This window comes from Scyliorhinus torazame, chromosome 1 (genome assembly GCF_047496885.1).
Source record: "Scyliorhinus torazame isolate Kashiwa2021f chromosome 1, sScyTor2.1, whole genome shotgun sequence".
NCBI classification, from domain to species: domain Eukaryota; kingdom Metazoa; phylum Chordata; class Chondrichthyes; order Carcharhiniformes; family Scyliorhinidae; genus Scyliorhinus; species Scyliorhinus torazame.
In genome coordinates, this window is record NC_092707.1 from 269,815,256 (window position 1) to 269,827,753 (window position 12,498).

The window sequence follows — 12,498 nt, forward strand, 5'->3', positions numbered from 1 at the left end:
ATGTTGAGGGTAAGGTAACTTCCAACTGTGAACAACTTGTGCTCTGCATCTGTGCTACACACCACATGGAAGACTTAAAGGTATCATGAGACAAAATTGTGCAAAGCTACATGTATACTGTAGCTGCAAAGCACATGCTGATCACAAAAGGCATTAACTTATCTAATGTTACAGAGATCCTCATCAAGGCTGTGTGTCCTTTTCAAATTTTGCATTGCTTTTGAGTTTGCAACTTTAACATTTGTGGTTATGGTGAATGTCCTTTTAAATAAAAACCATAACTAAATTGGATAATCCTGGTACAGGAAGGATGAGACTGGCTTTTTTCCAGTTGACTGCAGTTTTGGCTCAGTCACCACAAGCCTTTCCCCGCAGCATACGGTGCCTGTTCCAGTTTCCGCTCACCATACTATTTCCAACTTTTGAGAAGGTTAGCTGAAGGAGGAGTGCTCCTACCGCTCTATAATGTTTTCTTTGATCTTTCTACTGTCTGGTCTTTTTCCCTACCTCACAGCATCTTCACAAATAGACAAACCACGAGTTGGAGTGAGGGGAGCAGAGAAGGCATAAAAAAGCAAGGGACAGCAAAGCAGAGGGAAAGTGCCGGCCGTAAAAGAGATGAGGGTGAAGCAGAGTGAGCCACCAAAGGAGAGAGAGAATTCAAACCAAAAAAAAAAAGGGGGGGGGGGTGGTGAGAGAAAAAGGGAAAAGGAAACCTGGGAGAAGAGTTTAAAATTTATTCATGATGTGGGCCAGCTGGGCCAGCATTTATTGCCCATCCCTAATTTCCCTTGAGAAGGTGGGGTGAGCTGACTTATTGAACCGCTGCAGTCTATAGTGTCGGTACATCCACTGTGCTGTTTGGGAGGGCGTTCCAAGATTTTGACCCAGCAATAGTGAAGAACACCGATAAATTTCCAAGTCAAGAAATTGACAGAAACGGAGCCACATAGTGCGAAAGGGTAGAGAGGCAGTTAAGCAATAAGGAGAGTGAAGCAGATGTGCAGAATGTCGAAAGAGCAAAACAGGAGGATTGCTGCACACTTTTGTAGTTGAGATTACCCATTGGGTTTACTCGTGAGTTCACGTGAGGAGACCTATAAATTAAAATTAGTGGATGGAAAATCATGGTCCAGGTACTTCCTATTTCCTGATGAACCTCAAACTTGGTAAATCATCTGTTGTATGATTGGGCAATGTGGAATACGAAAATAAAAGTTCTCCAACAAATATAGAGGTACATACCCCTGTTTTATCTATGGGACAACCCAGTATTTGGCTGAGAATTCTATGAAGGTTTATTTCCCTTTTATATTATGGGTCTGTTTTTCAGACTTGCAGTATTGTGAAGTTGGTGGACAGTACAAAGATAGGGAGGGGGCAAGGCCATGGAGGGATTGGAAAATATGGATGAGAACTTTAAAATGAAGATGTTACATGACTGAGCCCAAACATAGGTCAACGAGCACAGGGTTGATGGGGAAAGGGGACTTGCTGTGAATTAAGACATGGCAGCAAAGCTTTGGATGACCTTAAGTTTATAGAGTGTAGAATGTGGGAACCAGACAGGAGTGTGTTGAAGTATTCATATCTAGGGTACCAAAACTATTATCACAGAATTGTCATAGTGCAGAAGGAGGCTATTTGGCTCATTGTGATGGCACCGGCTCCCCAAACGGGCATTGTGACTTAGTGCCATTCTCCTGCCTTTTCCCCATAACCCTACACATTGTTTCTATTCACGTTATCATCTATTACCTTCTGAATGCCTCGATTGAAACTGCCTCCACCACATTTCCAGGCCCGAAACCTTTGTTGAGTGAAAATGTTTTTTCTTACATCACATTTGCTTCTTTTGCAAAGCACTTTAAATCCGTGCCCTCCTATTCTTGATCCTTCAACGAAGGGAAACATTTTCTCCCTATCTCTCCAGCCTCCTCATGATTTTGAACGACACTATCAAATCTCCTCTTAGCCTTCTTCTCTCCAAGGAGAACAGTCCTACCCTCTTCAAATTTATCCTCAGAACTGACGTTTCTCATTCCTGGAACCATTCTTGTAAACCCCTTCTGAACTCTCTGCAATGTGTTCACATCTTATAGTGTGGCGTTTAGAACTGTGCATAATATTCCAGCTGATGTCTAACTAGAGTCTTGTATACGTTCAGCGTAACCTCCTTGCTCTTGTTCTCTTGTGTTTTATTAACTGCTCTCTCCAGCTATCCTGCCACCTTCAATGATCTATGAGGGTTTTAGCAGTAGATGAGCTGAGGCGGAGCAAAGTCGAGCAATGTTACAGAGGTGGAAATAGGGAGACTTGATGGCACAAATATGAGATTGGAAGCTCCTCTCAGGATCAGATGTGACACCAAGGCTGCAAACAGATTGGTTTAATCCCAGGTGGTTGCCAGGGAGAGGGATGGAGTTGGTAGCTCGGGAATGGATTTGGAATTGGGGGGGGGGGGGGGGGGGGGGGGGGGGACTGAAAACAATGGCTTCAGTCTTGCCAATATTTATTCAGGGGAAATTTCCACTCAAGTTCTGGCTGTCGGACGAGCAGTCTGATAATTTAACGTCAATGGAGGAGTCAATAGGAATGGTGCTGAGTTTGGGGATGTCGCCAAGAGACAGCATGTGGATGAGAAATTGGCGGAGGCAACAGGATTACCAGAGGTAATGGTGGAGCACCAGGAAAGTAAGTCATTACAAGAGCTACTCTGGTTCTGAGTGAATCGATAAGAGCGGAATCAGACAAGACCAGTCCCACCAGCAGGACACAAGGAAGTAGTCCAACCCACTGTGCCTCTTTGAAAGAGCCATCCAATTACTGCCATTCCCCTGCCCTTTCCCTACGATGCTGGTTAACATGCTGTATTTCCATCAGTTTGTTTATGTCAGCTACATGTTTAAAAACAATCTTATCTGAAATAATAAATAACCCTGGTTTCAATGTAATGCTGAGGATGATGTTGAAATGTATGGAATGTAGATCTATGAAGATTTCAACGTTTCCCCAAAAATGGATACTGAAACTTGTCTGCTGGTAATAATGAGCAATAGTCAAACATAGAAGCAAATATTGAGCCCTGAAATTTTAGAGAACATGGATTTTGCCCCATGTTCCATTTTCTGTCTCTTCTCCCTTCTCCTTCCTCCCAAGTGGGAAAGGTACTATGGACATACTAATATCCAAATTAGGATTAGGCCACTCGGCCCCTCAAAAGTACCCCATTCAAGAAGATCATGGCTCATCTGATTATGGCCTCTACTTTTTATCCTCCCCATCTCATCAGCAGCAAGCCTGGTCACTGCATCACAATAAATCCTCTGATCGAAGACCAGCGATTTTGACCTTTCTGTTAAAACACACTGTGTGAAAACAGCACACAGCGTATGGTTCTAATATTTAAATATTTATTCTCCCCTCAGCAAACACCTGCAATTCTGGCATTAGCTCCATGACCAGATCACAGAGTTGCTGTGTGAGGAATTTTGGTATGCAGCCTACTTCCTGCCAAAGCTTGTGGGCCACCTAGACACATTCCCGTGGGCCTTTTGCTCTCCCTTTCTTCTGCAGAGCTTATGACAGATCTGAGGCAGATAGCAATATTGGGGGAACAGCCAATCCATTTTGTCAAACCATGCCAGCTTGTGTGTGGCTGGCTGATGGGCAAATTAATGTTTGATGCCATTCAAGCTCTTTGTCCCCTCTCTTTGGACCTAGTTCTCAGAGATTGGCACAGAGGATCTGATGTTTCTTTCAAAAATAAGTTGAAAAGGTGCCTGTGATTGGTCATCAGCATATTTCATAGGTAGGAGTCCTACTTGACGGCCGTATTCAAGGGCAGTGTGCGAAGTTGCAAAAAAATCTATATTTAACTCTGAAATCCGAAAAGTATTTCATTCCTTGATACTTTTCACTTATTAAAGTTAATCAGTGGGAACCAAAAGTATCAAGTGGTTTCTCTTCAAAAATTTATTTTTCACATCTTCAGTCGCTTTGATCATGCAATAAGTACTTTTTAAGGTTAACATACAAAGATTAAATAGTGACTGTTACCCTGCTGAAGGGAACTCAACTGCATCGAGCACAATCGATTCAAGGGTGGCACGGTGGCACAGTGGTGAGCACTGCTTCCTCATAGCGCCAGGGACCCGGGTTCAATTCTGGCTATGGGTGACTGTGTGGAGTTTGCACGTTCTCCATGTTTCTGCATGGCTTTCCTCCAACAGCCCAAAGATGTGCAGGTTATGTGGTTTGGCCATGCTAAAATTGCCCCCTAGTGTCAAAGGATGTGCAGGTTAGGTAGGGTTACGGGGATGGGATGGGGGGGGGGGGGAGGGGTGCGGAGTGGGCTTGGATAGGGTGTTCTTTCAGAGGGTCGGTGCAGACTAGATGGACCGAATGGCCTCCTTCTGCACTTGTAGGGATTCTATGGATAAAAACAAACACTTTAAAGGGTTTAAGTTACCCAGCCAACACAGCCTGTAATATACTGCATATAGTTCTGTTATTACTGGTTGGAAATTTTGAAACAATCTGGAAAATATATATATAAAAAAATTACAATACAATGAACGAGTAAAATTTACTTATTCCATAGGTAGTTGTTGTTGCACGCAGCAAATAACTCAGTTTTACAGTTATTTTTGGCCTCTTACCAAAAACTATATTTTACACACAGTTCAAATTTGCCGTTTTTACATTAATCTTGACCACCAGTGAGTTTATGGAACAGTTCTTCATCCAGGGTCTCATTCTGGTCCTTGGAGCGTGTTGACAGAAATATATAGCCACCAATGTATTCGTGAACAATCTTGCAATTTGCATTGAGGCATGTGAGTGCGATGGCCACACTCTGATCAAATTCAATTTCAACCTGAAATTAAAATTGACAGATTATTTGTGATTTTGAGGTGACATAGCGATTTGCGTCAATGCAATTTTATACAAAATATATAAATAGGTTCCTTAACTTTCCAGTAGATGGAGCTATCTCCCAGAATGAATAATGTTGCAGTAACATTAATCACCGGCAGTGATAGCAATGTGATGTTCCTAGTTCCTTCCTTAAAACATTTTTAAAAATAATATAAACTCCAGTTTACAGCATCATTGACTGATGGGGCACAGAAGGAGTACATTTGGTTCAGAATGCTTGCGTGAGTTCCCCGAAAGAACCACCAAATTAATCCTGTTCTCCTGCCTCTCTTACCAGGTACCATGCCTGGAAAGGGCATTAGTGACCATGGGCTTCCATTGGATTGGCCCATGATTGTGCTTGGTGCAAGTACTGCAGTGGTTTGCTGTCTGGCTGATCAGGAAACTCCCACTCTTACCGCCGCCCACCATCAGGCACACGGGTAGCATTTGCAGACTGTTTGATCACCCTGTGAATGGACCTTCCATGGGCCTGAGGTGGACCGAGAACTCAAGGATTCTGGCCCACAGGTAGGATGCTGCCACAGGCCAACCACACCGCCACCCCGCTCCCCCAATCCCATCTCTACCCCCATTTTGAGTCTTCATCTAATTGCCTTTTGAAAATTATGACTGAATCTGCTTCCACCACACTATCAGGCAGTGCATTCCAAATTATAACATGATTAAAACCCTTCATGATTTTGAAGACATCTATACAATTTTCCCCTAACCATTGCTGCTCCAAGGAGAGCAGCGCCAGCTTCTCTATTCTCTCAACACAACGGAAGTCTCAAGTCCTGGCATCTGCAATGTAAATCTCTACACCCTCTTAAAACGTGGCGCTCAGAGTATTCCCGCTGGGGTCTAGCTATTGATTTTAGAAACTTTTGAATTCTATGGCTCTGTTTATAAAGCCAAGGTGTACTTCCTTAAACAATTCAAACATGTTTTTTTAATCAGACTGAACAAATGGGATTTCAAAATTATTCACATTTTTATAGACGTTAACAAACTTCCAAAGTTGGTTTCTTATTAAAAACTTTAAAAAAAAGATTGCATGCAACTTGGAAGCGTGACTTAGGTCTATCCATCATCATATGGCAAGCATTACAATTGCTAAGGGGTAAATCAAATTAATTCCTCACGTGCAGGAGTCCAAAGTGCAGATGTGTGAATGTACCAGCTAGCTTGTGTGAAGCTGTCACTTCTCATGGGGGGATATTTCCTGAGTTTCAAGTACTTTAAAAAAATTATTCTTTCTCAGGATGTGGGTGCTGTTGGCTAGGCCAACATTTATTATCAATCTCTCATTGCCCTTGAAGGGCGGTACAGTAGCACAGTGATTAGTACTGTTGCTCCACAGTGCCAAGGACCCGGGTTTGATTCCCAGCTTAAGTCACTGTCTGTTGGAGTCTGCATGTTCTCCCCGAGTCTGCGTGGGTTTCCTCTAAGTGCTCCGGTTTCCTTCCACAAGCCCCGAATCATAGAATTTATAGTGCAGGAGGACATTCAGCCCATCGAGTCTCCACTGGCCCTTGGAAAGAGCACCCTATTTAACCCACACCTCCACCCCATCCCCATAACCCAGTAACCGCACCTAACCTTTTTATTTTGGATACTAAGGGCAATTTCGCATGGCCAATCCACATAACCTGCAATCTTTGGACTGTCGGAGGAAACCGGAGCACCCGGAGGAAACTCACGCAAACACGGGGAGAACGTGCAGACTTTGCACAGACAGTGACCAAAACGGGAATCGAACCTGGGACCATGGCACAGTGAAGCACCGAAAGACATGCTTGTTAGGTGAATTGGACACTGAATTCTCCCAGTGTACCCGAATAGATGCTGTAGTGTGGCGACTAGGAGAGTTTCACAGTAACTTCATTGCGACACTAATAAAGATTATTATTATATAAATACATCTGTGTAAAAGATAGCTCCTACGTTGCCAAGAAGAAAGTCTGGATGCAAAATGTTGTTGTTTTCATTATTGCGCCCAATGAAATGTTTTCCAAAAAAATGTCATTTAAGTTTTAGTTTAAGCAGGAAGAATTTTTTTATTATCAAAAATCAAGGTAGAGTGAATGATGAAAAATAGGAGTTTCTATTAACCAATACATATCACAGTGTTTGCTTATTGTCATGATAGGGAGATATTGGGAACTTGGGTCCAGAAATAGAGTCCAAGATGTAGCAGACAATTTAGAGTTAAACAGATTGAGGGAAAAGACTGCTAGCAGCAGTGTCAGAGGGATTCTCCACAGCCTGAGTCAGCTTGTCCCATTCAGACGTAACTTCACTAGTGGGAATATCCAGGATGCCCTGGTTCAGTCAGGATGATCCAGTCAAGATCCATTGTCATTCAGGTCAACTTTGTTTGACCAGCCATTAGCCAGCCATTAGCCTATCACAGAGTCTGATGACCAATTTGTCCTTCAATGGAAGGTTAGTTGCATATAAATGGCATAACTCTCTTTTGTAGAAACGGGAGTGGGAAATCAGACAGCTAAGATAACGATAATGGATTCAAGTCTGGCCACCACAGGGGAGAACCTTTGTTTGAGGGGCTGGGTGGAGCTTAGAGAGACAGAAAGAGAAGAAATGCTGTTTTGAACAGTTACAGGGAGAAGGCTATGTAAAACATCCAATAAGGTCATAAAAGTTGCCACCAAGGGGGTCTTTGGAAAAGGGTTGTGAACAAATGTCCATAACAGAAGAAAAATTGCTAAGTGAATGCAAGTATTGCCTTGGCCTGTCTGGATAAGCAGCATGAGAGCAGCATGGTTATTTAATGTAATGTCTACTGGGAATTAGTGTGTTAAGGTTAAGAAATTGCATGCAATCTGTTAGTGTTAGAGCTAAAGTAAAAGTTTAAATCTAGTTTTATTTTTTGTTTTAATAAAGTTTGGTTATAAAATTTCTTATACTATCACTCCTGGAACAAATTCGTCTTTCTGCACCCCATTGAACCTTAAAAAAGTTATGGCATATGATCCAGTCTCTTGGCCACTGTGTGTTTGTTTTTAAAAATAAATAAATTTAGAGTACCCAATTCATTTTTTACAATTACGGGGCAATTTAGCATGGCCAAAACCTACCCTGCACATCTTTGGGTTGTCGGGACGAAACCCACTCAAACACGGGGAGAATGTGCAAACTCCACACGGACAGTGACCAAGAGCAGGGATCGAACCTGGGACCTCGGTGTCGTGAGGCAGCAGTGCTAACCACTGCACCACCGTGCTACCCCCTCTTAGCCATTGTTGAAAGCTGACAAGGCATCCGTAACACTTATGGAGTAGTATTAGTAACGTACTCTTTAATCTCTTCATTGGGTAGTGATATGCCAAATAAGGTCCCCTGTTATTTTTGAGTTTTTGAGATGATGGTAGGTTAAATTGTGACTCACCTGTCTGATTTCCCAGTTGACGTTCCACTGTTTTATGTTGCTATATCTCCATGTTGTGATAGGATCCTTTGTTGCCATATCTATTCTTATTAATCGATTGTAGGAGACACCCAACAGATCATCTTTCTTCATTCCTCTGAATCTATAGAAGTGAGCAATTTTGTGATGCAGTTGGGTTTAAATAATCACATTTTCCTTTCGGCTTTCAAAATAAATTGCATTAAGAACAATTACATAATAACAAATATAAAGATCTCACATTATGTAGCTTTATAGGCACTAGGCTCTCTAAATACTTTGTACTGAAGTGTAACTTTTGTTATTTGTGGATAAAGAATGCATTACAATAGTACCCTGGAAGATGTTCAAAAATTTAATGAGGCCAAAATACACAAATTTAGATAGGGGTTATTGTGTTTGTGTGTGAAAACCATCATGTGGAATCTTACTGATTAGCATCAGCCTTGCATGAGCTGCAATTTCCTTTTGCACAACATTGGCAAATCTGAATGAACACTTGCCAGTTTTGCCCATAGTCTGCCTGCTGCTGGGTTCAATGTCATCAATCTGCCTTGGATGCTGCTCAGGCTGAAGTAGGTGATGTGCATCCTCAACGTTCATTGAACCTACACTTAATTTGCAAGTTGGCAGTCACATGTTGTACTCTGAATTATCTGCTCTAATTTGGTCATTTTGAATTCTCCCTCCGTGTAGGCGCTGGAATGTGGCGACTAGGGGATTTTCACAGTATCTTCATTGCAGTGTAAATGTAAGCCTACTTGTGACAATAAAGATTATTACATTATAATAATCTGTATATAGTGTATATCATGCAAACAAATTTGATTATTGGTTTTAACTTTTTTAATTATATCGGCCTTGCTGGCTAGGCCAGCATTCGCTGCCCATCCCTAATTGCCCTTCAGAAGATGGTGGTGAGTTACCTTCTTGAACATTGCAATCCATGTAGTATAGGTACAGCCACAGTTCTGTGAGGGAGGGATTTCCCGGATTTTGACTCGGTGACAGTGAAGGAACGACGATATATGTCCATGTCAAGATGCTGAGTGGTTTGGGGGGGTTACTTACAGGTGATGGTGCTCCCAGGTATCTCTTTGTCCTTTCAGGTGGTAGAGATTCTAGGTTTGAAGGCGCCGCTGAAGGCGCCTCGGTGAGTTACTGCAGTGCATTTTGTAAATGGTAAGCTCTGCTGCCACTGTGTTGTTGGGGGAGAGATGAATATTCATTGTGGTGGAAAGAATGCTCATCAAAAGGGATACTTTTTCATAGAGGGCGACGGGCTTCTTAAGTAAGGTTAGAGCTGTCCATTGACTTCAGTTTTTGCCAGGACTCCAAGATGCCACACTTGGTCAAATGCTACCTGATGTCAAGAGCAGTCACCATTACCTCACCTGTATAACGTAGTCTTATAGCATTGTGTTTCCAGCTTTCGTTTTTATTAAGAGAGGAATTCTTGATGGGGAGCCTGTGTAATACCTGGTGCAAAGTTTGGCAGTAAAAGGGTAATTGTTTATTCTTTGGATTATTATTCCTGTTCACTGCATGCGTAATGGTCCAAATTTCTGATGTATTAGTTCTAAGTCTGGCTCTGTAAACTGTGTTTGTTGTGACTACAAATAGAGAATTGGGAGCGAGACTGAAGCCTTAACAAGGTGACCACAGGGTCTTCCTGGATGAATGGGAAATGATGAGTTGAGTGATTTTTCTCATCTAACTATCTTGTGGTCTTATTGACATGAAGTCCTTGTTCTAATTTTCAAAACCCCATGTTGTTTCATCCCACCTTATCTGAACAATTTCCCCCGATTCTCTCCGTGTCTTACTTTTAACTCTGGCATGTTGCTTCTCCCTCTCATTGGAGAGAAGAGTGTGAAAAGGAGATTTGATAGAGATATTCATAGGAGCTGGACAGAGCAGATGGGGGGAAACTATTCCCACTCGTAATAGGATGGAGAATGAGAGGGCTCAGATTTAAAGTGATTTACAACAGAAGCAAATGTGATGTGAGAATATTTTTTTTACATGAGTCTGGAATGCTCTGCCTGGAAGTATGGTGGAGGCAGGTTTAATCAAAGCATTCCGAGAGGACATTAGATGACTATTTAAATAGAAACAATGTGCAAGGGTACAGAGAAACGGCAATGGAATGGCATGAAGTCATAATGCTCATTTGGAGAGTTGGCACAGACATGTTGGGCCAAATGGCCAATTCTGAACCCTAACACTTCACCATTCAAGATTGCTTTTTGTCCTTTGGAAGTATGTTCTTAAGTAATTTTGCCTTATTTGCTCCCTTCCTTCAAAAACATCTTTAAAATCCTCCCCCCAACATGTGTCTTGTTTCTCTGATTAATCTTTCTGTCCTCTGGACCGGTGTTCTCCTTTTCCCATCTGAAGTGCTTGGAGATACGTTCTCCCCATGTCTGTTGGTTTTATCCGGGTGCTCCGGTTTCCTCCAACAGTCCAGAGATGTGCAGTTAGGTGGATTGGCCATGCTAAATTGCCCCTTGATGTACAGGTTAGGTTATGGGGATGGTGCGGGGTAGATGGTGGAGTGGATCTGGGTAGAATGCTCTTTCGGAGGGTCAGTGCAGACTCAATGGGCCGAATGGCCTCCTTCTACACTGTAGGGATTCTATGAACAGTCACGCAGAGTACAATAAATCTGTGAGTTGTTGATAACTTTTGAGATCAGATGCTGGTTGAGTAAATTATTAGAAACAATGTGCTCATGAATGTTTTCACGAAAGAGATTTAGGACGGATAGTTTTACAGAAATTAATAACTAATAATGTTCAGTTTTTTTATTTGCATCTTTCATTTTTCAACACCCAAGAAGCAATACAGTGGATTTGCCCTGCCTCAATGTATGAAGTTAGAGTATTCAGTCTTCCCAACGGTGAGCTGCTAGTCTCACTGGGTTGCTGCAGAGAAGCAATGAGGCCAGACGCTTTGCCATGGAGAGAATTATTTAGGCACGTTCCTCTTTTTTTACAGATCAGTAATGGCACCAGGTGGCATCACATGTTATCTGTCTTTATATTGGTGGAAGATAGTCTGTGTCATAAACAAAGGGGGACATATTTTGGACCACGTGGAAAAAAATGCAAAAAAGTAAATTGCCTGGCAAATGTGGTTAAAAACATTTCAGTGTTTAATTTCTTTTTGCTTGAATTAGATGAAAATGGGTGTTGTTTTTTTTTTCAAACAAACATTTTATTCAGGCATTTATGGTTTTATAACAACAAAAGATACAAATACAAATGTAAACATAATTGAGTGCGTAACAACCCCCCCAACCAACAACCATACCCCGCCGACTTAGCTTGTACACACAATTTCCGAGTCCCTCATCTCCTCTCGCTGATCCCACTTAAACTGAACTAAACTAAACTAACTCCCCCTACCCCACTTATTCCCTAACCCCCCCCCCCCTTATTGTATCTGCTAACAAGTTGATTTTCCCCGAAGAGGTCGATAAACGGCTGCCACCTCCGGAAGAACCCTAACACTGTTCCTCTCAGGGCAAACTTCTCAAGCCTGAGCAACCCCGCCATGTTGCTAACCCATATCCCCGATTTCAGAGGCTCTGAGTCCCTCCACGCTAATAATTTCCATCTCCAGGCTACCAAGGAAGCAAAGGCCAAAATGTCAGCCTCTCTCTCCCCCTGGACTCCTGGGTCTTCCGACACTCCAAAGATCGCCACCCCCCGGATTCTGCACCACCCTCGTTTTTAGCACCGTGGACATGGCATTGGCAAATCCTTGCCAGAATCCCCTAAGCTTCAGACATGTCCAAAACATGTGGACATGATTTGCGGGCCCTCCTGCACACCTCACACACCTGTCCTCTACCCCAAAAGATCTGCTCATCCGGGCCACCATCATCTGTACCCGGTGGACCATCTTGAATTGTATCAGGCTGAACCTGGCACATAATGAGGATGTGTTGACTCTGCTCAGAGCATCCTCCCACAAACCTGCCTCTAGCTCCTTACCCAGCTCATCTTCCCACTTGCACTTCACCTCCCTTATCTGGATTCCCTCCCACTCTAAGTTCTTTATAAATTTCTGAGACATTCCCCTCCTCCACTCCCGTTTTAGAAACTACCTTATCCTGTATCTCCTGTGGCGGTAGAAGG

The 12,498-nt window shown here is 42.7% G+C and overlaps 1 protein-coding gene across 3 annotated transcripts in view; it reads right to left on the bottom strand.

Moving 5' to 3' along the window:
* Window positions 1–3,960: 3,960 nt before the first annotated feature.
* Window positions 3,961–12,498, bottom strand: part of fermt1 (FERM domain containing kindlin 1) — a 163,105-nt gene continuing 154,567 nt past the window's right edge. For all 3 annotated transcript variants that reach the window (XM_072506032.1, XM_072506028.1, XM_072506040.1), the window contains exons 14-15: window positions 8,336–8,477; window positions 3,961–4,879 (exon numbers count right to left, since the gene is read on the bottom strand). In XM_072506032.1, the coding sequence (XP_072362133.1) occupies window positions 4,706–4,879; window positions 8,336–8,477 (316 nt within the window). In that variant the 3' untranslated portion in view covers window positions 3,961–4,705. The remainder of the gene's footprint in view (window positions 4,880–8,335; window positions 8,478–12,498) is intronic.